The 25,032-nt window shown below is 39.6% G+C and overlaps 2 protein-coding genes across 4 annotated transcripts in view; one reads left to right on the forward strand and one right to left on the reverse strand.

Annotated features, from left to right (window-relative positions):
• LOC122864980 (relaxin-3 receptor 1-like) overlaps positions 1-25,032 on the forward strand; it is a 52,170-nt gene that overhangs the window by 19,821 nt on the left and 7,317 nt on the right. The gene's annotated exons all lie outside the window — the stretch shown is intronic.
• Positions 1,464-23,130, reverse strand: LOC122864979 (zinc finger protein 516-like). Of its 2 annotated transcripts, XM_044172825.1 has the most exons (6): positions 22,588-23,130; positions 16,304-16,324; positions 9,856-11,388; positions 6,489-7,784; positions 6,165-6,229; positions 1,464-4,017 (listed from the first exon to the last, which is right to left on the reverse strand). In XM_044172825.1, the coding sequence occupies exons 3-6, from the start codon at positions 11,204-11,206 to the stop codon at positions 3,967-3,969; spliced, it is 2,763 nt and encodes a 920-aa protein (XP_044028760.1). In that variant the 5' UTR covers positions 11,207-11,388; positions 16,304-16,324; positions 22,588-23,130; the 3' UTR covers positions 1,464-3,966. The 2 variants fall into 2 exon arrangements, with proteins under 2 accessions (XP_044028760.1, XP_044028761.1); XM_044172826.1 differs by lacking the exon at positions 16,304-16,324.

Genomic DNA, 25,032 nt, shown 5'->3' on the forward strand with positions numbered 1-25,032 from the left:
ATTCAGTATTTATTTTCTCCTCTGGGTTTAAGCGACCAGATAAGGTCAGCTGCACATATGTCGACTGTCACAGAAAATATTAGAATTCAAATGCTTTTCTGTGACTTAGTGACTTATTTTCTTTTGTTCCATTTGCTAAACCTTATCCACTCAACACATTTCACAATGCTAAAGGTTGGCTTTTTGGGCAAGTTTGAGATTCACCACATTGCCTGCAGGCAAATAGCTGTCTGATGATGGGAAAAAAGGCCTCATCCATAATTTGAAGCTTAGTCTTTGTACGATATCAAGCTGTATACAGGGGCAGCTTATAGAGGAAGTTTTAGGGCAAACATTTGAATGGGTTAGTGGTTAAAAAGACTAGAAGAAATACAAATGACACATGAAGAAGTCATATAGCCAGCAAGTAAAATAATGGGATATATAACAAAGGCAGCTCCTCTATTTCTTGACATTGACTGCCATCTTCTGGTAAAAGTGGTAAACTGCAGCAATGATGAGGCCATATATTATTATTATTATTATTTTTACTTTTATTTAATGAGATAATCTCATTGAGATCAAAATCTCACCTGACCTGAGTGCAGAAGAAATAAGAACAGAGATAAGACACAGAACAAAACACAGCCAGTCACACATGAGCACATACAAACCGAATCAGAAGCAATCAAACACATCTCTAAAATGTCCAAATTTAAAAGTTTAAAATCCTTTTAAATTCATTCCATTTATATGGTGCAAAGTAGTGGAAGATAATCTTCACCAGGTCAGTATTTACTCGGGGAGTATCAAGAGTTAGTCAGTCCTGGGCTCTGCTCTGATGGAGAGGAGATGTGATCTACTGAGGCAGCTTTAGTAGGATGCATTTATAAACTAAATTATAGTGTGTAGTTCTGTTCTTGTTGCTAGTCAGGACCGACCTACTTTTTCGATATTTATCTCCATAATGAAACACAGGGCACAGTGGTAAACTGCATCTGGTTGTTTTAAGGTGGACTGAGCGTATTCAGCTCAGATGTACCACTGGTCAGAAAGTGTGGTATGAAGATACGATGTACTCTCTATATTAAAGCTTTTAACTGTCTCTGTCTAATCCTACTAAAATGATCATTTGAAGTGAAGTGTGAAAGCTAAATGTAAATGTGGATTTTGCCTCCCCAGATTGGTTTATTTGACATTTTAGGCACTTTAAGATGTAAAATGACCCAGTAAATCACAAGCACAGAGCATTTATTAGAAAAGAAAATCAGACAAAGACCCCTAGGATGGCTCGGGAACCACTGATTTATGTAATTTATGTCATGTGCATGAAATATTCCAAAATCTATTTAAAAAACTCTAAAGAGATTACTGTCCATCAAATACAACAGGTCATACGTATTTACCAGTGATTGATCAATTTCAAATTCATTTGAAGGCTGTGTGCGTGTGTGTGTGATAATGACAACAGCACTATTATAATGTAAATCTACATCGACCAACTTTATTTGTATATTTTTACAATCAGATAAAATGTGGAACTGGTGAAAATAGAAATTCTGATACCAACATAATTATTAACTGTGAAATATGTTTACATAGTCACAAGCTCAACTTTAAGCTTTAGGTTTGCATACAAGTTCAGGCTTGCATAAAAATCACTGTCTCACTGTTTTCCTGTCACTCCTCCCCTACAAAACTGTCTGCAGCAGCATCTTTACAGACCGATTAGATCACAGGCTCAATAATACCTCCTGCAGGAGCTTCACTCCCAACTGACCCTGCACTCTGACCTCAAGTGTGTCACTGAAAAAAAATCCTTTTTTTAATTTTTGTTTTTACATTTTCTGTTGTTACTACAAATATCAAGTACTTAGGAGTGTTCAAATTCCACTCTTAGCAAACAAACATTTACAATATTTATCAAAAAACAGTCAATACTCAAGTAATAAATTATGTATTCTCAAGATCTCCCAAGAATCCATAAATTGATGGCTTTTTTTGTCAAATGCACAGGCTATTTCTCTATGGGAGATGAATACACTGAATCAGAACAAAAATCTAAACATACTAAACAAATCTGCAAACAGGAAACACGTGAAAACAAATTGAGAATGAGGTGAAATTTCAAAAAGCTTGACTGGCAGATGTAAGTCGGGCCACATCAGTAGGAATTGTTATCGCTACAGTTTCTACTTCTAAAAATCACAGCATTAAATTTGCTACATCACTAGCACAATGTGAAATGAGTGCAGATGTTTACACTAGCTTTCTGATAGGAGAAAAAGGACAAATTAGAGCATTTAAATTTCAAACTTAGAATTATAAAGCACATTTCATTGTTATTTGGTCATTTTGACACATAAACTTGTTTGACAGACTGGCTACAACGATAGCCACCAATTTAGGTATATTTCTCTGGTTTTCTCACATTAATTGATTGTCGATTCTGGACCTTAGGTGTGGCAATAGCTATGGATTTGTCATGGATAAATGTTGAGTGATTAACACCATGGTGCCACACACCTGACATGGATGTCCGATCAAAAAGACAAGGATTTAATGCTGCCCTGCTTGTTGTTGAATTACATTAGGTGGTATAAATTTCGGCTGTAAACTGGAAGTCAACAGTTTAACTTGGTCACTGGCACAACAGATTGTAGCAGATGATGGAAGATGCACTGATGATGCCCTTCAGCACAAGTGTTTGTGGGTATGTTTGAGTACATACTGATCAAGAATGAATTTACATAAAGAAATTCCACTTGCCTCGGGTATGATGCTCATGTTCTGTCAAAAGTATGGCAAGGTTTCGTAGTATTTGCACATAAAGTATATCATGTGTGCAACAAATATGCAGCACAGATGAGGTAAATTATCATCACAGTAATGTTGAGGAGAAATATTTTTTGCCAGCTATTTGAGTTGAAGTCAAACCATTACTTGTGAGACTGAGGAGCTTTTATGTCACAACATCCAGTGTGAGAATGATAATATAACTAGTGCATCCTGTTTCTCTAAATGTGTGTGGGATGATGAGCTAATAGTGCTAAAGCCTGAAGTCTCGTCAGATTTAGCTGTAATTAAACCATCCCATAGTGCCTAACAGTGGGATCATGACTGTTCATTTTTAGTTGAAAGCGGTGGAAGCAAACCTCTGCTGGTTTAACTGAAAAGAAAGTTGCTGTGACTGAGCGCTTTACTTGACTCTTCTGAATTTACCAGCACTATACTTGTCATAGCATAGTGATGGATAACAACTGTCCACTCAGAATTTGAATAATTATGTGAATATGGGCTTAAAACTGAAAAGTGACAATGTTTTAGCTGCAATTTATATTTAAGTGCATATTGTGAACGTTGAACAATTGAAACGGTACTAACCTTAAACCAAAAATGGAAATTTTACAAGCTTGTAGGCTCCATAAAAAACAACAAACTGAAAGTGAAGTAAAATGTTCAGGTCACAGCTGACATCTTTTGAAGTTTTTTGAAGTGTTTCTAGTGGCATCTTGGTTTTTGAAGATTTGCTGTTTTTCTTTACTGCTTTGCTGGATCTCACCAGCTAAAGCTCATCTTTCACTCAAAACCAGACAATATCTGTGGGTCTTTAGCCATTATAATGTCCTCTTTATCGTTGTGAATGTAGCTTCACATTTCATTTCCATCCAGGCTGTGGTGCCCCCATTGTTTATTTTTACAACAAGCTCAAACAGTGCTACCTCATTTCCATAGAACATGTCTTCAAGTGTGTTTTGATAACTAACATATCTACACTCGTAACAAACAAAAAGCATGCATAACACTTCAAATTAAAACAACCATATTACAAAATAATAGATTCCACCTCATTGCTTTGCATATATTGTGCGTTATCCAGTGCCTCTGTCCTTTTAGGAGTTATGGCTGGTTCCTTTTAAAGAACAGCAGGCCTCTTTGTTCAGCAGTATCATGCAGGCTGGACGCCAACAGGAACACAATGTTTCTTCACGTTCCTTTATGAAGAGACCCTGAGGATGAAGTGGAGCGGCTGTTCACCTGCAGGAGACAAGTGTGAGGCACACCAGTTAGATACCTAACAACACTGAGGGTATGTGTGTGTGTGTGTGTGTGTATGTATGTATATGCACACTGTCGAACTATCAATAAATGTTTAAAATCATACACACTTAAGAGGGCAACAATCACAATTAGAAATGTTCTAATTTTTTAATATCATAATTACTTGAAATCATCAGACAATTTCTGATACTGTTTTATTTTGTTCATAACAGCCACTCAGTTATCGTTCAATGACGACATGTATTTTCAACAGGAAGTATCATTTTGTGAGAAACACATTTGAATTAGCTTTACTTATTATGGCTTGGAATTGGAATTTGGCATTTTTACAAAGTTTGTTAGTTTGTATTCTAGAATGATAATATGTATATATTTATATTTCTTAAAAATGTAAAGCTTTAGTTAAATTTAGCATCACATGTAGGTTTAGGCTTGTACTTTTAAGATGGTCTCCTTAATTTATTTTGCTTTTGTTTGCAACAGGTATTGTCCAGTACAAAAAAAAAGAAAATACTTTTACACTGTAGTTGAAGTCAGTTTTCAACACAACAGCATCCCAAATGCTGTTGTAAACCTGGTTTAATGATCAAATAACATGCAGTAGTTGTCTCATAAGATTAAAGAATAATGACGACCTAACTCAATTAAAACAACAAAACTAAATATAGTATAAAAGTTGTTTGCTGACATATTTGGACATAAAAATGTAATTACAGTCACCATATTTTAAATGTATCTCTTTTGTCCATTTAGTGTTATGCCCTTAATGAAATGCCATATAAATATAAATATACCTATCTAGTTTTGGGGTGTACAGAACAGTATGTGTTAATACGTCTACACTTTGGTGATAATCGAATGTCTGATGATGCGATGTTGTCTAGTGCAGTGCCTGTCACACTATGCTATGATATTTTATGCAGTAGCTATTGTATGACCTACAAGGTCTCACTAATGTTAAGTTGTACATAAAGCCGTGGAATATGCGCATATTATGGACAGAATGAAGCTGGTGCCTTTGTAAAAATGAAAGCTTAAAGAAGACACAAGAAATGTAAAAGAAAGAAAATAATCATTTGTCAGCTATTTTAGCAAGAAATATGTCCCAATATTACTATTTAACATCCCCCACAGTTATCCATATTAGTTTTATCTGATTATTCCTCACCCCTACAGACATATTTCCCATCACTAGTGTTTAAAAGGTTGCCCACATATTACTCTAGGGGGAAGAGGAGAAAGCAAGAACAGTTGTAGGTAGCATCAGGGTAGGCCTGACTGACAGGCTGATGACACACCATATGGAGATGCTGGGCGAGTTTTACCCTGAGGGGACAACAGTGTTTTTTTATTACGTGTTTGCCTCATCTCTGTCAGCCTCTCTTACGGAAACGAGGAGGAAGAGACAGCCAGGCTGTGGAAGTTGACAGCCACGCACGCAAACACATGAAAACACGCAGACGCACGTGTGCACGGAAATTACATATTGTATTCAGACACAGACAAGGTACAGACACGAGAACAGGCACACACAGTTGGCGAAGACGTACTGTACATACTTGGGAGGGATAGCAGGACTTTTATGCTGTTATTAATTTTAGAAAGTGAATTGACGGATCAGGTTTGCAGTCAACTGACTTCAGAATTATAAATATCAGTTTAACTGTAATTAAAGCTGATGTAAACAAAAGCACCACCAACTGACTGGCTTTTTTTAGTACATGGACATACAGTACATGACAAAATTTAAGATATAATGCTTTCTTATGGGGGTAAAGGTTTGTTTACATTAAAGATGTTTCTATACACAGAACAGCAGTGTGGCCCACCTCCACTATAAAACGCTGCAAGAAACCCTAACAGCAGTAAAACAGGTTCATATTTTCAATTACGGTGACTTCAGAAACTTAAAATGATGATTTTTCATCTAAATGTAAAACCCCACAATTATACATATAAATACATCCATCATATAAATGTAAAAATGGCATGATTGGGCCTTTTAATTGATTAAAATAAAGTAATGTGTTATGTTCATTAATTTGTCCATAGGCTGAAGACTAAGAGACAATTTCTGTCAATCCAAAACTGCAATATCAGTGGCTGCTGCAAAGAAAACATACTTGTTTGGAAGCTTCAGAGGTGGAATGGACTTCTTTTCCAAAATTTCCATTTAACTGCAACATTGCTGTAAAAACAGAAATATAAAAAGTATAAATATCCTAGTCATGTCTCATTCTGATTTAAAACGAATCACTCATCCTTCAGTGTAAAACATCATAACATTAGAAGTCACTCTTACTGGGTTGCCAGTGGGTGAAGTCATGCGGGTACTATTATTTAATCCCATAAAATTTTAATTTAATTCTGGCCTCCATCTTGAAAAAATCAATATTCAGTTATTCATCTGCCCATTAACAGTATATTAAACATCAAAACAAGCTCACCTTGTGGATCAATCCTGGGATCAACAAACCCCCAGTGCTGGTAAAGAGCAGTCAGGTCGTGGGGACTGTAGTTTTTCAGGAGACTCAAAATATCAATGTCCATTGGCATTTCTCCTGTTGATTCGTTCTTTCCCTGAGCAAACCGGAGTGGTTCTAAATATGCTTTGTGACCCCACATGTTCATGGCAGCCCACAGATCAGGACCTTTAGGACCTGAAGAGGAGTCACATGACTGCCTGCGGGGATGGGGTCTATCTGCAGCTGTGTTAGATGAAGTCCCGCCATGATTTCTGGCCAACATAAAACCCAAACCCTCCTGTGGGAAGTTTGCTTCCACTGCAGCTCTGGGGCCTCTGTGTTTGGGGCTGCTTGTAGGCTGGAGAGTAGGGGCACTCTTTCTGTGCACAGTAGTGCTCGATGAAGTAGCTTGGGTACTGGAGCTTTTACTTCCCCCCTCCTCTGCCCGTTTATGTTCACCAGACTTCTTTTGAGGTAGAAGTCCTATCCTCCCACCTGACTGTGTCCCATCTGAAGAGCATGAGTCCTTTGACTGATGCTTGGACTTAGGGACACCTGATTGGGTCTTGGGGGCTGAGTGCTTGCTGCTGCTGCTGCTGCTGCTGCTGCTGCTGTGGGCTGTGAAACCTGGAGGCTGTGTGCGCTGAGTTCTTGGAGCAAGTAAAGCAGGGCAGTCCTTGCCTTCGAGGAACGGTGGAGGCCCTGTGCGTCTCCACTGGGTAGCACCTGCCTTGAAACTCTTGGAGCTGTTAGTGCAGGGTGCCCACTTGGGTGCCATGGAGCTGCTGCCATCCACCCTGTGTGCAACCCGCTGATGAATCCACAGTACTTCTGGGTAGTTGGTAGTGTGAGAGCAGTATGGGCACTGATGTCTCACCAGGCCCTCCGTTGTTATCGGATCATTTACAGTGCCGTCTCCTTCACATATGGGTAATGAAGACAGATTAAGGAGACTTCCAGCATCATTAGTAGTATGTCCCTGCCCTTTGACCTCAGTACCATTTGACTTCTCTGTTTTAATGTTTGACTCTGCTGAGCCCTGGCCAGGCGGACAGGTGTAAGGATTCCAGTATGGCTGACTGAGCAACTCGCTCCTGTTTCTGAGGTAGTCCATGTATCTTGAGGCTTTGGAACCACTTTGGTTAATGTTGTCCAGAATGGTGCTGTGTTTGCTGTAGGGACCCAGGAAGTCCTGGTGCTGTCTGTGCAGGTGAGACCTGAGTAGTGAGGCATCGACAGTGTGGAAATCACAGTGCTCACAGAAGTATGGTTTTTTATCTGTAGGTAAGAGCAGAAGAAGCAATGTAAAGGACATACATATAATTTAGGTGTATGTGTATGTATACATCATAGTCACTAGCAGTGATTACATACTTATAATTAGGGGTGGGAAAAAAAATCGATATTGCAATATATTGTTGTGCTCTCTGTCGCAATAAATAATCGATACACTAACGCCCAATATCGATATTTTATTACAACACAAAATGATTAATTTACCCGTTGTCATTGTCACTGTCACTACCCAATATCTACCATTCTGTTTGCGGGGGGCGCTGTTCGAGTAAATAGGGGTAAAGTGGCACAAACAGCGGCCGGTGAAGAACACAAGTTAACTAAACAACAGAGAATTGCAGAAAAAGAGAAGCGAGAAGAATGGCGGAAAACAATAAAAAACTAATCAAAGACCCACCCGCTAGTTTCCACTCTAAAGTGTGGAGACACTTCGGGTTTTACGAGACAGTCGACGGAAAGGCACTGGATAAAAACTATGCAATCTGCAAGAACTGCTTTGCAAAGATAAAATATAACTGCAACACTACGAATCTGCAAATGCACCTCGTTCGCTATCACGGTGAACTACTCTCAGGTGATAATGAGGGTAAACCAAGTCAGCCGACAATCACTACTGCGTTCAAAGCAAAGCTCCCCTTTGGGTCGCCGAGGGCACAGAGTATCACTAAGTCCATCGCCGAATTTATTTGCAAGGACCTTCGCCCTTACAGCGTGGTCGAGAATGATGGATTTTGCAGAATGTTGACAACACTGGAACCGAGATACGAGATACCGAGTCGTCGGCACTTTACAGACAAAGTCATCCCTGCATTCAATGCAGATACCAGAGCCAAAGTGGAGGGTGCGCTCAGTACGTTTCAGTATTATGGTTTACACATGTTAATGTTCATGTTGTTTTGTAATGTTCATGCACTTTTATCTGTCTAGATGTACAGTGTTTACATTTAAGACCAGGAGGCAGTGAGTTATGCAAATGCATATTTCTTTGCACAATGTTGGAAATGTTGGCATTAATAAATGCATAAAATTTCCTTATTTCCTTATTCCTTCTTTTTCTTTTCAGTCACATATATCGTGATATATCGTTGATGAAATTTTTTCCAATATATTCAATATCGTAGATATCGCGAATCGTGATATTATCATATCGTGGACCACATATTGCCACAGAATTGAATCGTGAGGTACCTGTATCGTCCCACCCCTACTTATAATGAATGTTTTACATACTTTAAAGATTATTAAATAAGTTAATTTCACTAAAACGCTAAGTGATTATCATTCCATTATCTTGTGCTGATCAAACACATATTTGTGAATTGGGCAGGCAAACAGCTTGGGTACCCAGCTCTAAATCTAGTTGAACAAAGAAAGATATTAGGTGTTTATTTAGCAATAAACATGGTGTAACATGTTTTACCTGCCACAAAAGCAGGATTTATACTCTCCACAACCACAACAAAGTGTTCTTTGTCAGTTTGAAAAACACTGATTTCAGCCAATATAAATATTCCTTTAGCTAATTAAAACATTTTGGAATCAAAATGTATATGTCCCTTTAAAATCTTCTGAAACTTAGGTGAGGAAACCTTAATGGGTGTCCATTTTCAAAATCAGTGCAAACGTGCAGTTACAGTTGCTGTAATTCCATTACAAATTCACTAGAGGTCTCCCTTTTCCACAGTACAATGTTAAATTCGAACAGCTTTTTACACCCAATACAGAATTGTCTGTGTTGAATTTCTCCATTGATGGCCTAAGTTTAACTTTACAGCAATATCAGAGAGAGACTCTTGGTCTGTCTATATTGAAGCCAGCAGTTTTTACCAGAAAATGTGTCTGCATGTCCACAAACATAACATTAACATTGATAACATAACATTTGATAGCTTAATTTAAACAAAAGGGTGCAATATTCAGTACAAACCTACTGTCCTATGCACAAACTGTACACAAACTGGACCTGGTAATTGATTCCCATTTTCAAGGACTTTGAACTACTGTCTTGTCCAAACTGTAGCACAGATATTGTAGTGTGGTGTGTATGGCTTACCCTCCTGGTCTTGGCTCCTGATGCTGTTGGTCTGTTTAGGTGTTAAGTGAACATCTTTGACTTTCTTAGTCTGCAGCGCCTCATAAAAAGCATGACCAAGTCCATTCAACAGAATACGGTCCTTCGGGCAAATCTTCTTGTCACCACCTTTAGTGTGAGCAAAGCTGTTTAATGTGTGATCAAGGCCTGGATCACCCTTCATCTTCTTAATGTTGGAGCTAGAGGCGTCAATTTGCTTCCTCTTTTTCTCCTGCTTCAGGGGTACATATTCACCCTTTTCTGTGTCATATGCCACCTCAGCATCTGCTAGCCTCTCCTCCCATCCCAGACATTTCTCTGTGACCTCCACAAGTCGCCCCCTTGTGGCCAGCTGCCACGCTTGGTAACTACAAACTGGATCCAGCTCTGGAATTCGCCTGCCCAGACTCTTTTCCTCAGAAGTTTCCCTTGGTCCAACACATGTCAGGTTCAGGCTTTCCAAAAAATGCCTCTTAGCAATGGGCAGCTCAGAAGCTGCACTATCTTCCTGTGGTGGATTTTGTGTCTGAGTGCGGCTGTGGTTCAGTTTATGTAGTTTTTCGTGTATTCGCAATGTCTTGCGGTCCGAGAAGAAGTTACCACAGCCGGCACAGAGCTCATAGAGGCACTCTTCATTTGTCAGCGATGCTGGGTCCTGAGGAACTCCATTGATGGTGGCAGGCGGCTCATTGCTTTTGCCCCCTTTTAGCTTGGCTTTGACCCGGTGAATGCGCATATGACTTTGGAGGAACCATGCCTGGCGGAAACGGCGTCCACAAATCCGGCAACCATGATCCTGGGAGCTGCGGTGCCTTTTCATGTGGGATTTAAGGAGTAGTACCTGAGGGAAAACCTGGCCACAAATGCTGCAGGTACAGGACCCACCATCAGCCTCATCAACGACCTCAACGCCATCTTTACCCATAACTTTTTTCTTAGTTCCTTTCTTCTTCACCTTCCTGTTGACATTATGAGCTTTGTCCGACGTGCTGACGATTTCAGCAGGGTCAGGTGTCCCAGCGTTATCTTTCTGCTCTCCATCTCCATCCCCATCCCCCTCCTTGTCACTGAGGTTATGGCTGAATAGGCCCAGTTTATGGCTTCGAATGTGGGCCTTCAGACTGCCCTTCTGAGCTGTCCTGTGCTCACAGTACGGACACTTGTACGGCTTTTCCCGTGTGTGTCTTCTCATGTGCTGGGACAGAGAGCTGAGAAGAGGGAAGCTGCGGCCGCACACCCCACAGGTGTGGCCAGAGGTCACATCTTCCTCTGTCTCTGCTTTTATATTAGCTGCAGTTTTTTGTGATACATCCTCCCTCTCTTCTGTCTCCATTACTTTTCCTGGAGCACTGGTATACCAAAAAGCAGTATAAATAAATCCTCTAACTATGCAAAGTTTATCTTCCAAAAGTTAGTGAGTTCTCAGAACAGGCATCAAAAACTTGCCAATCTTCACAGCTTTAGTGTCCATCCTGATTTTTTAAGAGATGTTTCATACTGTTTTGGCAAGAACACCTGAAAATAGAAAAATAAATTATAATTAGGCTAGTGATAACTTCACTTATGATCCAAATTCACAGATGACATCAAAAAAGGTCAGTCAAATATTATTACCAATATACAATTATTCTATATAATATATTAGGAGAAGCAGAAAATAACATGGCTCCAATCCAAATCTCTTTTTAATAATAATGAATTCCAGAAAGATTCATTATTGTAACACATTCTCATGTATGAGAAGTTAAGATAAGATGTACTTTGTGACAATTTTACTTAAAACACACTATTTTGTTCTCCCAAATCAAAGAACTGCCAGATGTCAAACAAAACGTTTCTTTTTGCTTTTGCGTAGGTACACAGAACATTTCCAGAGATGCAGAGACTGGTTTCGCTATGAATACACTAACAATGAAAGCAGAAGTTGCTTACATGTAAGGTAGTTTCACTCAGTATGTGTATAAACTACAAATCATATACTAAGAGAGATATCCCACTGAGGCAATTTGCATCACACAGATTTTAGAGTAACCTTTGTCCCTTAGTGGATGAGCGTCTGTGCATATTAGAGCGCGGGGCAGTGTCTCAACATGCGTGTGTGTGTTGTCCTTTGGTTTCCTATTCCTAAATTGAGTGCGTGAGGTGAAGCATGAAGAGATGTATTCATTCCTGGCCAACCAGGATGAGCCCAGAGGGGCAGGCCACTCTAATTCACAATCAATAATCCATTATCAACAAACTTCATTTTAGAAGTTCCCATACAGGCACACACATAGCCCTGATTTTGGGTGCTGATGTATGATTGTGGGTAAAGGTAACAAAGTACATTTCTAAACATCACAGTTTAAATAATGGGAGAAATATCACAGAATTAAACCTTCATAAATGTGAAGTAAATTATCTTAGCAGCCAGAAACATAACTTTGATATATCACGCTCAAATAGTTCTGAGACATGTGATTTAAACCAGAACAAAACCATACAGGAACAGAACAGGCATTTGTCGTACTCTACAGGAAAAATAGCACATGGCATAGGCACGGTCTGATGTGGTTAAACTTGTTCCTCTGGCAAACATGACTATTTGCTAGATTGTTAATAGTGAAAGAAAGTACTCTGTGGCGTATAGCCAGCCAGGCAGTCAAAAGAAAAACCTGCTATTGTGTCAACCGCACCAGAACTGTCACATCGCCTCATGTCTGGCCCTCCACCCCTCATTGGGGGGTCGAGAGAGGTATTGTTAAAGCAAAGAGGCCTGGGCCTACATGTCACTGTCTTCGAATACATGTCTGTGCAAAAAAGCAGGACAAAAGACGACTCTTGTCTTGTCAGTCTTTTAAATGTGAGGAAAAACTAGGTGCACATACTCAAAGGCTAGAAAAAGAGACTGACTCTGGTATGATTTTCAGGGAATGAGGTTGTCTGTCTAATTATCTGTATCTGCATCCACGGTCGCATCTGTCTGCATGCATGCCTGCCTGCTTGCGTTCATGTGTGCTGATCCGCTCACACTGGAATGGGTGTTTATCGGGAATATGGGAGGAGTTTAGGAGGTTTTTCCGGACATGGCAGGTGTTTGGTAGGCAGACGCCATCAGATTAGTGCATGGGCAATGTGGCACACTGTCTCCAAGAGGGGGAGGATGTGCAAGAGAAACTGGAGGGTGGCAATTAAGGGGTTAAGGTTAAGGCGAATGTAATGAGTTAACACAATGGGGATAAAGTCAGAGAGATGAGGGCAACAGATGGGAATAAACGGGCCATCAGTATGGAGTTAGCCGCCTCAACAGTATGAGCTTATGCCTTTGTCAAAAGCAGCCTACGTGCTAAGTGTGTGCTATAAATTTGCATCTGCAATATACTACTTTTGCTCAAACATACAAGAAAATGCATTTGTATAGTGTTTGTGTTTAAACAAGGAATTTGTTTACTGCATTTTTAACAACAAAAATCAATCTAATAAAATAATTTGAACCCTCCAGGTTTCTTTTTTCCCCTCCCCTCTCTGTATGTCACTATCTTTTCCACCTCTTCTGCTTTTATCCCATAAATACTGAAAGCCCTATGGAGGATCTGTAAAGTAATGCAGATAGCCAAACATGTTGCTCCAGGGCTTAATTCATTTCTTTTAGAATCCCTCGCTCCCTTTTTCTCTCTCTTTTCTTTGGCAGATGAATAGGCATGTCCAGTCAGCTGTCCTCGCATTGATTCATCCTGACGTCCCAACCAGCTCAGCACAAACTCCCTATGGCCAGGGCACTGATGCTGAGAGCCTGTGTGCTGTGTTTGTGTGTGCGTGTGCATGAAAATATCCACTGTTGGTGGGTCGCATGTGTGCTCACTGCCTGTGTGCCTGGTTGCTGCACTGAAACTGTGGGTGTAATTTCCTGCCGGGATCTGGAAATAGCATTTCCCCTGATGCAAGATACTACACACCAAAATATCTCGAATACCTTTTTTTTGTAAGTAAGAAATGTTCACTTTCAGCTAATCTGCAAAATTCTGCAACTGTAGACCGGTAGAAGGAAGTATGCATGTGTGTATGAACCCCATGACTGTGCATGAATGTGTGTGTGTATGTGCTGAAGTCATCCAAATATTCTCAACAACCAGCAACAAGCCTGTGCCAACATACCCCTGACTGGAGATAGCATGTGACTGTCCTTATGCTAGTGTTCAAAGCCATAGTCACTCGCTAAGCCTCAGCTCGCATCTACTGTGTTGTGTCCAATAATCCTGTCTGTTTCCACCACCTGCAAACACAACTGAGGCATAAAACAAAACTAATAGGCTACACAAAGTAAGTAAATGCAGTCTAAATACAAAGATTTTCTTCGTTTATCTTCAAGTCCTATTAGCTTTCCTAAATCTCAGAAACCTGTCTGCTGTCAGCACTGCAAATACAATCATGTACAAAATCAAATCACTGTTAGGTTGTTTTTTTTTTAAAACATTATGTCAGCTGTTGGATAATTATAGAAAACACAATTAAAAAAAACAATCATAAAAATGACAATGGCAAATGTCAAGTTTTCTTTAACTGCAAACTGAAGTCAAATAAACTTTTTTTTTTTTTTTTACTGATTCCTAATAATTTAGTGGAACATGTTGCTGGTTATTTACAGTAGGTAATGTGTAATGATTAGGCCTAATTCATATTTTTACAGCAACTTTCCCAACCCTGTATACAGTATGCATCCCCTTATTGGAAGCTTACTATCCTGCACTCACTCCGAGGTGTGGTGGATATGAGTGTCAGTGTATTTACTGACAGATTCAGTTGTGTGAAAACAGCTGTCTGTTACAATGACAATGATACAAATAAAATTTGGAGCCAACTTTTTAAATGTGCAAATCTAAAAACTCCTTTATACAGGATGTAAATGTTGCATTTTGACATAACAAATTATGTTTTACTGCATTTAAAGCTAAATTGCTCCAAAAAAAACTCTTAAATAGCCTGCTTTTTAATGTAACTGTTTTATATCTAAAGGACCAATATAACACCTGAGCAACTATCTGAAATGTGCATAAATCCTTAATTTTTCACTAAGTCATACTGAAAGCAAAGGAGAAAAATATGTTTCTTATCGCTTTACTTGTGTTCTGGAGCATGCATGCAGAAAATGTATTCTCTGCTGATTCACTGCTGATGCAGTTGAAGATGACTCCTTCCAGATGTAGGGGAGTCAACACACGCTCCCAGGTACTTGCATGAGATGACGTGTTTAATGACTATCCAGCACAACAAGTTAGCATGCTCAACATTCAGGTCTGATGCACCTTACAGTGAGCAAAATAAGCTTCCATTTTTAGTTCACAAAAATGACAATTACTCAAATAACCACCACACTGTCAAGACTATAGCGCCCCTGTGACCACAGAACAACCGTGTTACAGCAAAGTGCTAAAAAAAGAAAAGAAACAGAAAGTGAGCCATAGACAGTGGCAAAAGTGATGTCACTCCCATCACAACCAACAATCTTGCACTATTTCCCTGTGTTGTACATGTTGACAGTATAATGAGCACAATATGATTTGACTGACACATACTAATATACCTCAACACAACCTGCTAATGTATAACTTGGGCATAAATCATAGATAGTATTCAAGACCAACACTGTTCCTAGAGTGACTTAAGTGCATGAAAAACAATGAAGCAGCATAGTACAGTGGGCGAACAGCCTAATGTACTAAGAGATTAGACAGCCATGAGCTCAACAGTCACAAGCACGGACAAACTTGCGCACATTCGTGCCCATCCCCCTCCTTGTGCAACTCTCCACTCGGTTACACAACATATACAGGGATTACTCTCCGTAGCATGAGATGAGCTGCTCGATGAGTGGCCTTTTTATCATGGATGCCCCTTAGTGCTATGAAGCACACACAGGGAAGGTACACTGACAAAGAGAAGAGAGATTATTGGCAGAGATTTTACCTGATGTGAAAATGTGAGCAGTTACTCTAAAAAACAAAATACACAAGATGTCTCATGCAGGAGCCCAAATGCAGACATCAAAAAGTAACTGAACAATGCCACTGAAAGCAGAAAGGCAAAGATGAAGAGATGTGATTGCTAGAGATTTCTCAAAGGACTGCAATTTTGCCTTCTATTACTGACTTTAATTTATCTCCTGTCGTAGGTCTGAGGATCTACTATGGACCCACTCTTTTCAGTGTGGATTGGCTAGTGTGGGAGACACTGGAGTATAATCTGCTGGCATTAACTTGCTCTCTAAAAAAAGCACTCTCGACAGGGATTAGATTATCATGGCAAGGTCAGCTCAGACTCGCTCAGACTGTCTCCCTTTATGTCTCTATCACTCTGCTTTCTCTCTTTCACTTTATCAGTTTTGTCATCTTTTTTTCTACCTGCTACCTCTGTCAGGTGTAAATTTTCACACTGTCATTCATTTCAGACTCACCTAAATGTAGATCATGCTGATCTGCAATGCAAAAGAAAACACAACAGATTAACAGAGATTAAATATACAGGACGTTATGGTACAGAGTCCTCCACCAAAGCTAGAAGCCACAGAAAACGTAAAATATAAATGATGGGAAACTGACTTTACCCACACTATTAAAGTGAGATTAGGTTAGAGTAAGAAACAATCGTGCTGCTGTGGTTTGACCTGGAAAATTAGACTTTGGTCATACTAACAGTCCAAAAACCATCACAGAAAAGTGAGAAAACTTGCAAATACAAAATAATATAATATAAATTGACTTATTCAATTATAAAAATTGCTGCCAATTGATCTTAATTTTGATCAATTAATCTAGTAACTGTTTCAGCTATACATGGCAATAAAGTATTAACCTATCGAACCTTGAGCATTGCATGGTTGTAGATCAAATAGTACAGTGTAGAAATTGCTTAATTCAGCGTTGCTCCCTTTTTATCTAAACCATCTTGATTAGGGATGGAAGGATATACAATATTATCGCAGATCGGGATAAAAAACACTCAAGTTAAGTTGATTGTGGTGAATTTCCATTATCAGGATAATCGTGAATATTCTCACGAGTGACTACTTTTTTTACTATAACAGTTCCACACAATGTTGCTATTTTTTATTTTTTTATTTATCCTTATACCTATATTTTTATAAGATTGTTTGTTTTTCACTAAATTGATGATTCCTATCTGTGATGGTAAAGGGATTCCAGTATGTTTAGTGCCATTTTATGAGTTTTAAGTATATTTTGATGATTATTGGGATAATATTGTGTATCACAATTAATTTGGCCAGGATAATCGTGACATGAAATTTTCATAGTCCCATGCCTAATCTTGATCTATTGTGATAAGGTTTCTTCATCTCAATAGTAAGCTTTGACTGGCTGTGATCTCAAACTATTTAATAAAAAAGTTATGCTGAAATACTCTCAAAGTACAGGGTCAAAAATTATTTCTTCATACACAAAGAGTGTAGTATAATATCCCTCTGTGCAGTAATGTTGTAGTCAATGATTTGAGTGTTAACATTTATTCTCTGTGATTTGGATAAGAATCTTGTAATACTTAAACTTAATAATTTACTGATAATTTACTACAGCAAAATCTCATGAGTACAACCGGTACCGGTACTACCGCTACGGTACGGCATCGCTCTTTTGTGACGCGTAGATCTTTATCAATGCATAAGATCAAAATTCTCAAATTACATAGACAAAGTTGATTTGTAGTACAGAACCATATGTGTGTAATTTCCTATTTCCTGCTATGATTAAGGTAAGGATTGAAGGGTAAGGCGATACCTGCTTAGCGATTTTACCCTGGAGCAAAAGAATGACCGCTGGCAGCAGAGTCTGGATTAGGTTTCCCATAGGGGTATTGCATCTTTTACACCACCGCTTCTTTGGAGTAGAATGGGCCAATAGTAACCTGACTCCCTCGGACCCATCCAATCTCGTCTCCCTCTGTCTCAATGGGGCCAAGCAGAAGGGATCTGTGAAAGCCTTACTCATCCCTCCCATCTTCCATCTGGACATTTTGCCAGTGTTTGCACTCCAGTTCCGCCACTGGAGACTTAAAGGGCAAGTTCTTTTTTTCCCCCAGTAACCTATCTGAGTCATCACAAAACCCAGTCTATCCTTACTTCCACTAGTATTTTGTTTTGATGGGTGAGTTGTTAACAACGAAAAGTTGCTTAGTGACCAGAGAGGAATGCTGCACTGCATTAACCCAGTACCTTACTTAGTTACTTACCTTAATTAGACTACAATACTCTTCACAAGTAGTATTTGAATAAACAATGGCAGGGATATTGAAGTACAGTAAATGTTTTCCCATTTTCAAAACATATTTGAGATATGCACTGATTAGTTATACTTTGACAGAATGTTTTGACACAACAACTAAAATCTATTGCTGCAACTAATGTATATTTTCATTACTGATTAATCTGCCGATTTCCTGATTAATAGTTTGGTCTATAAAATGCCAGAAAGTAGTGAAAAATGCCCATCACAATTTCCAAAAGTCCAAAACCAAAAGATATTCTGTTTACAATGACATAACACAGAAAAATGCAAATATTCAGCTGAAACCAGTGAACTTTTGTCGACACATTGACTAATTGTTTCAGCTCTAACTAAATAATTTTTCTCTCCATGGTACATGACATACAGCAACTAGGTAATTATAGTGTAAATAAAGGTGTAATAACAAGGTATTCAACAGTTACATTTTTTGAGTTTAACATGTTTTATGAAACGCTGTTAACAAAAACAAAATCTGGCTTCTTATACAGTGTTTGCACCAATTTCTTACTTTCTTCCTCATTACACTAACAGTAAAAAAAATAGTTTTTGAGGTATTGGCAGCAAGTGATGACAGCTTTTGAAGAGAGAGCAATTTTGTTGATATAACTGCTGTAACTTACTGATGCCTGTAACTTTTTAATATGGTGAGCAAATTCATATGTAGCTGAAAAACATGCTGTGTTTTAACTACTTCACAACGCATCCACAGTAACAACAGCTTCATGACTTTGTCCTGTTTTGATCACCTATTTCTCCTGGGCTTTTCTCCCTTTACAATTTCCTCTCCTTGAAGTACCTTGTTTAAAGACTCAAAATGGCCTTGCCTCGCCTCACCACGTCTGAGAGACAAAGACAGGCCTACCTGGAAAAGCTGAAGCCTTCACTAAGAGGCTCAGCTGAGAAACAAAGGACAGACAGTAGAACGGCACCATGTCCCTATAGCCGTTAACTCACACCCAGGTGTAAGACTAACGCAAGATCCCGGTGGAAGCCACACAAGATCTCAGTTCAATCCGAACATCGGACTCCTATTGGACGAGACGCGCAATACAGCGCATGAAATCTCGGCGTGCAGCTGTGACAACATCACGTCTATAAAGCCTAGCGCCACACACTGCTCGTCGTCTTTTCCACTGTAACCCCGGTTAGATCAGGAAGCGTGATCAGGAAGATCACGTGAACTTTATTTTCCTAGGAGAGTCTTAACTCGCTGGATAAGCAACAGGCTGTTTTGTATTTGCTGAATACACTTTTGGATCCTGATCGTTTATACCCTGTAACGATCCCATTAAACAGCTGATGATTCTCTACAATATTTTACATTAAAATAATCCTGTGCTTCAGTGAGACGCTCCTGTCCGTCCACCTGGCAGCTCAGGTGTTTCATGAAATGGCTGAGTCAGTGCAGAAGGAAGAGACACGGACCGACCGTTTCTTCACAGAGAGCAAGACCGCCGCTGAGCCTCTCTCTCCCCACAGACATCGACCACTGCTTCCCTTTGCGGCCACTCAAAGGAACAGTTTTGCCACTGGAGCCGCCGATAGTGTGGATAGATTTTATACAGTAACTGTGCCTTATTTCATCTAAGCTTCACTGTTGTTAATTGTGCTTTGCTTATTTTAGAGAGTAACGGATTGCTGTGTCTTAATTGCTGTGTTTTTCTTTGTGTTAGCACGTTCCATTTTGTTTCGGTACCACACCATTGGACCGTTTAACTGTGTTAGCTTTAGCCACCGTGGAAGCTAATAACTGTGCTCTATCAGACCAAAGTCCAATAACATGGATGGTGAATTAAAGTTTCCTGTGGGGTTCCTGTGTGATAAAAGGGCAGCTATTGTGCTTTGCCATGGCATTTGAGATTCCTTGTGCCTTACTCTGTGTGCTTTCTTTCCTCTCCACTAACCCACACACCTTTACACATACTTATACACTTACCCACACATCTTATATGCCCAGATAGCGTGAGCGCATAGCTAGCTAAGCTGCCCGCTTGTCTTGAAGACAAATAGAGCGTGTCCTCCTTTTCGGCTCTGTCCCTTTGTTTGAGTTTTGCAGATCTGCCCGCCATTTTGGCTCTGTGCGTGACGAAGACCCACGTGGTCACGTCCGCCATCTTACTCATCTTCTCCCCCCCCCACACACACATCTTATATGCTTGCTGATTGTTGTATGCTTATTGTGTTTAGGTAGTGGTTGTTGACTGAAGTTATTGAGTGTTAATCAGTGCTAAGGTTAAATACTCTATTGTCTCTTTTAAAGAGCTGCTGCCTGTGGTTATTGTGTGTATGTGTTGTAATAACAGCTGGTTGCGACGGTCAGTGCTCAGATTCACCCTTCACGGTCTCCCTTATTAATGTAAGATAGTACTTTAAATATCAGCAATTTTACGTGGACAGCCAACTTTGAGACTGTTTTTCACGTTTGGTTATTGGTCCCTGATCCCAAGGTGGTGGCCCGTAATTATTAATCCATATTAATAATTTTGATAAGATTAATAATTTGACTAATATTCATAAATACCTTTGATATTTCTGCTAATAACCAAACCTGCCCTACCTGAATCCCAACAGGGGTCAGTCATCTCCACAACGTCTTGTGGCTTTTTTCAGTTTAACATGTTTTATGAAACACTGTTAACAAAACCAAAATCTGGCTTCTTATACAGTGTTTGCACCAATTTCTTACTTTCTTCCTCATTACACTAACACTCTTGTTGCAGTCCCATAATCAGTTAGGCAGTGACCATTTTGTCTGTTTACATTTACCAGATTAAGGAAAACTCAATGTTTCAGCCCATTCTCACATAAGGGAGCTGCCCAAAGTGGAGATGTCCTTACCCCTCACATCTTCCTGTCTGCTCGGTCTGCACCCCTCCCCCCTTCCAGCAAAAAGCCCCTGTCCAGACCCCAGTCTCCTGACCTAATCTGGATGATTAAATAATTTTTCTTTAGCACAAATTTTGTCCCCCCACTACTCTTGTCTGGTAGTCGTCGCACACCCTCCCCTATTGATCGTCATACTGAGGAGATTACCCTAATAGCTGGGATTACTTCCCCACATGTTGGTTGGCCACATACAGGGGGGGAGGCTGGGGATGGTGCATGTTGTGCATGATGTGCAAATGTATGGAAGGAGGGTAGGAGGGGTGGAGAGGTTAGAAATATAAAAATCTGGGTTTGTTTATTGTCTTTGAGTACTATAACATAAGAGCTACAACCTCTATCATGTCTGATTGTCTGCAGGATGTAATTAGATTTTTTTCAGCCCACATAACAATCTTTATCCTTAAATGCTGACACTGATGATCAGTCATGAGACAACAGCTTTTTATCAGCAAGGCAGACAAACAACACCCTGAAGATCTATTTGTCCTCTCATGCTCATTAACTCTACACACCCCTGGGTTTAAAGGCCTGTAGCATCATCTTGCAATGTTGTTTCCTAGAGATGAAACAATTAATCAATTAATCGATTGACAGAAACTTAATTGGCAACAATTTTGATAACTGAGTCAGTCAGTTATCAAGCAAAAATGAAGTTCTTTGGTTGCAGCTTATCAGATGTGAGGATTTGCTGCTTTTCTCTACGTTATATTGTGTAAATTAAATGTCTTTTGGTTGGTCGGACAAAACAAGCAATTTAAATATGTCACCTTGGGCTGTGGGAAGTTGTGACAGGCATTTCCCACTATTTTCTGACTTTTTGTAGACTAAACGATTCATCAATAATGAAAATAATTGTTAGCTGCAGCCCTACTGTTAACTGATCACCTTTTTTTCAGCCATAAACCTTGATAACAATAACTACAACTGGCCAGCACAGTCCCATCCACATGTTTCACAACAGCTCAGTTGGACATCTCTGGTTTGGTGGCTGCCGGCTGTGAGGTGTTTTAGTTTACGGTTTCTACCGAGTGCCAGAGGTTAAAGCAGCTAGAAATCAAGATGTTAGACCCACAGAGGGAGGGAGGGAGGCAGGCAGAGAGAGAGAGACTGGAGGCCATTCAGACAGTGCAGAGAAAAGGAATTCCGTTAATCCGCCGCTGATCCGGTACAATGGCAGCCTTGTTGTCTGTCCCGTTTTGCACTCACTTACCACAAGTTTGAGTGCGTTGACAATGTTCACTGATAGCTGTGCCAAACCGCAGCAAAGATAATAATAATAATAGCCTAATAATGATGATGATAAGGTGGGGAGTTAGTGTCAGGAGTATCAGTCGCTAGTAGCAAGCTGCTCCAACACGAGATGCAGAGGACACACGACTTGACCGAGTGTTTCACTATAACTGACATCCATATTACTGATGTTGTTAACTTTCGCCCACACAAACTCCCAAAACACAGCACCCACACTTGTACAAACTGCCACTACAACATCCTACTCCTGTTTGACACACCGTCTTTTGTTAGTTAACCGTCGTTTAGCTTCACTCCTTACCTTAGAGGGGTTAACGTTAGGCGGCAGGTCGCTCCTCAAGGAATCCCATCACCGATTAAAAAACGATGGCGAGCCGAGTTTAACAGATTAACACTTGTCGACGAACCAAGACGCTATTCTTAACATGCGGGCTCATCTCTTTCTTCTCGGTAGCGTTAAAAAACTTCACTGTCTTTCAATCACAGCGGTGCACCTGAACCGCAGTCCCGTCCTCCTCCACCGCAGCGGTAGCAGTCGTTGTTGGGGACATGAGTGACGCGAGAGATAACGTTATTAACGTTAATAACAAGAGCGAGTGATCTCTGCGTGCGCGCGGCTCTGCCCCATTCACTGCAACTGAGCTGGGAAGAAGTGACCGGTGGGCGCGCGCGCGCGGGACGTTTATCTCAGATTAATGTTAGTTTATTTGGGATTATGTGGTAGTGTTAATACAAAGGTGAATGTACTCTAATGGCACAATCACACAGATGGTCTTCACTGATCACACAACCACTAATATACATTCAGTTAAACCTTATGTGTAAATAAAATAATTAGTTTAGTAATTAGTTTAGACCATATTGCTTCAATGTCGCGTGACTACTCATGGCGGTGTAAAAATGGTAAAATAAACAATTTAACACTCAAACTATTATTATAGGAAAGGAAAAAATGTTTTGCTCTCTTGACCTCAACAAGCCGACCTTGTGTTTAAAAGGGACTCTAAACTGTACTCAGTTGCTAGTTACGCTATTATCTATGGTTACACCTTAGGCAAACTAATGCAGTCTATTAATCAGGGGCGGGATAGACCTGCTGGTGGGAGAGGGGCGGAGCTTTGTTTGTGGGCCCTCCTCCGTCACTGAATAATATAATCAGTAATATGGTTCATAAACACAGTATAGAAACTGCCTAAAGTATGCCTACTGAATCATAAAAAATGGAAGCAAGAGTTCACAATGTATCATTTTAAGCCCTGTATGATATTACTATAATATTCCTATTATATCTCTGTCAGGATCTATGTGGTACAGTTTAGTAACTTAAATACTGAAAATACTTAAGTACCACATTCTAGCATGTAATTTCTCATGTCACTTCAAAATGTTCATATAGTAACTAACTTGTGATTTTGCTCTGTTGTAAATTGTTGTGGTGTACCCAACAACAACTTAGTATTAATTTAGCATATCAATGGATGTTCTTTTGCAGCTACTCAACAGTGAGTTTATGATGGTTTTCTCATATGATATCAGTATAATATTATATTATAGATACTGTCAGGCAGTGCCTCCTGTCCAGAGTCTCCAAGGAGAATGCACAGCATAGATCTGACTTCATCAATAAACAAGTTTTCACTCTCTAAAAACAAACACTAACAAAAATACCATCCTCACTGTCAACAATTTGACTACACTATGAATAAAATCAGCAGTATTTCTGGTTGATGACTTACACTATGATTAGCACAACAGTTGACAGCCACAAATCCACTACACTATTTTTACTAACCTAACTGTGTGTTTCTCAAAGATTCCTGCTGTTCAACTCCAAGTTAATTAATTATTCAGTTAACTCCAAACAACAAACTAAATACAAGTTAATGTCCACTTTTAGATGTCCGTCCTTCTCCGTTTCATACTAGCAAACCTGCCAATGACTAAAAAAACTAGAAGAATACACACAATTCATTTCAAAGGCTTCTCTGCTTCTCTGTGCACCAGATGTTTTTGTTGTTTTTTTCATTTTGCAATAGTTTAGCCCTTGTAGCACAGTATCCTCAAAAAACGGGACACATAAACTTCACTGTATATGGCAACATGAATAACTGACTCATTAAACTAAATTTATTGTAAAATTAAGCAGTTTTCTGCCTCAGTGTTTTAAACGTTAACATAATTTAAATGACTAAATTATTCTACCAAAAGAGCAAAGCAAAACGAAGGTCAGGCAAGGGGTACCAGACAGACAACAGGAACACCACAATGCCACCAGAATAGAGAGGTAAAAAAAAGCAGATGCATAGCACACTGCATAATATTAAATCTTTCCTATACAGAATACAGTAGTGTTTTAAATCAATAAAAATTAGTCAAATAAAATTTATGGTAACAAAAGGAAAGTAGGGTGTGATCTTATGGGGCCCCTTAGTGAGTGTGGACCCTGGGTTTGCCGCCCCCCATAAAACCTGCTATTGAGTCCAATACAGTAGCTCTGCAATAAATCCTACCTTCATGCAGGTTATGATGTTCACTTTTTAAAGAATACATTAACAGTTTTTCAAGTCTGTTTTAGAACAACCCATATGAACACTGACACAGTTTTTGCTTGCTGTAGCTTCATCATTTCTCTTGTTCATACTGGCCATTAAAAGATCCCCTCCTAATATGCTTTCAAAGTAAGTAATGTGCAAAAATGTATCAGAACTTTATCTGAAGCTAATATGAGGCGTCCAAGTAAATCAAG

Source organism: Siniperca chuatsi, linkage group LG17 (genome assembly GCF_020085105.1).
Source record: "Siniperca chuatsi isolate FFG_IHB_CAS linkage group LG17, ASM2008510v1, whole genome shotgun sequence".
In the NCBI taxonomy this organism is placed as follows: Eukaryota; Metazoa; Chordata; class Actinopteri; order Centrarchiformes; family Sinipercidae; genus Siniperca; species Siniperca chuatsi.

Excerpts from the sequence above, each read along its gene's own strand:
- LOC122864979 (XM_044172826.1), bottom strand. The coding sequence starts at position 11,206 with ATGGAGACAGAAGAGAGGGAGGATGTATCACAAAAAACTGCAGCTAAT. Across the intron at positions 6,230-6,488 it reads TCCCAGGATTGATCCACAAG|CAATGTTGCAGTTAAATGGA; the intron begins GTGAGCTTGTTT and ends CTGTTTTTACAG. Across the intron at positions 4,018-6,164 it reads CCTCTGAAGCTTCCAAACAA|GTGAACAGCCGCTCCACTTC; the intron begins GTATGTTTTCTT and ends TGTCTCCTGCAG.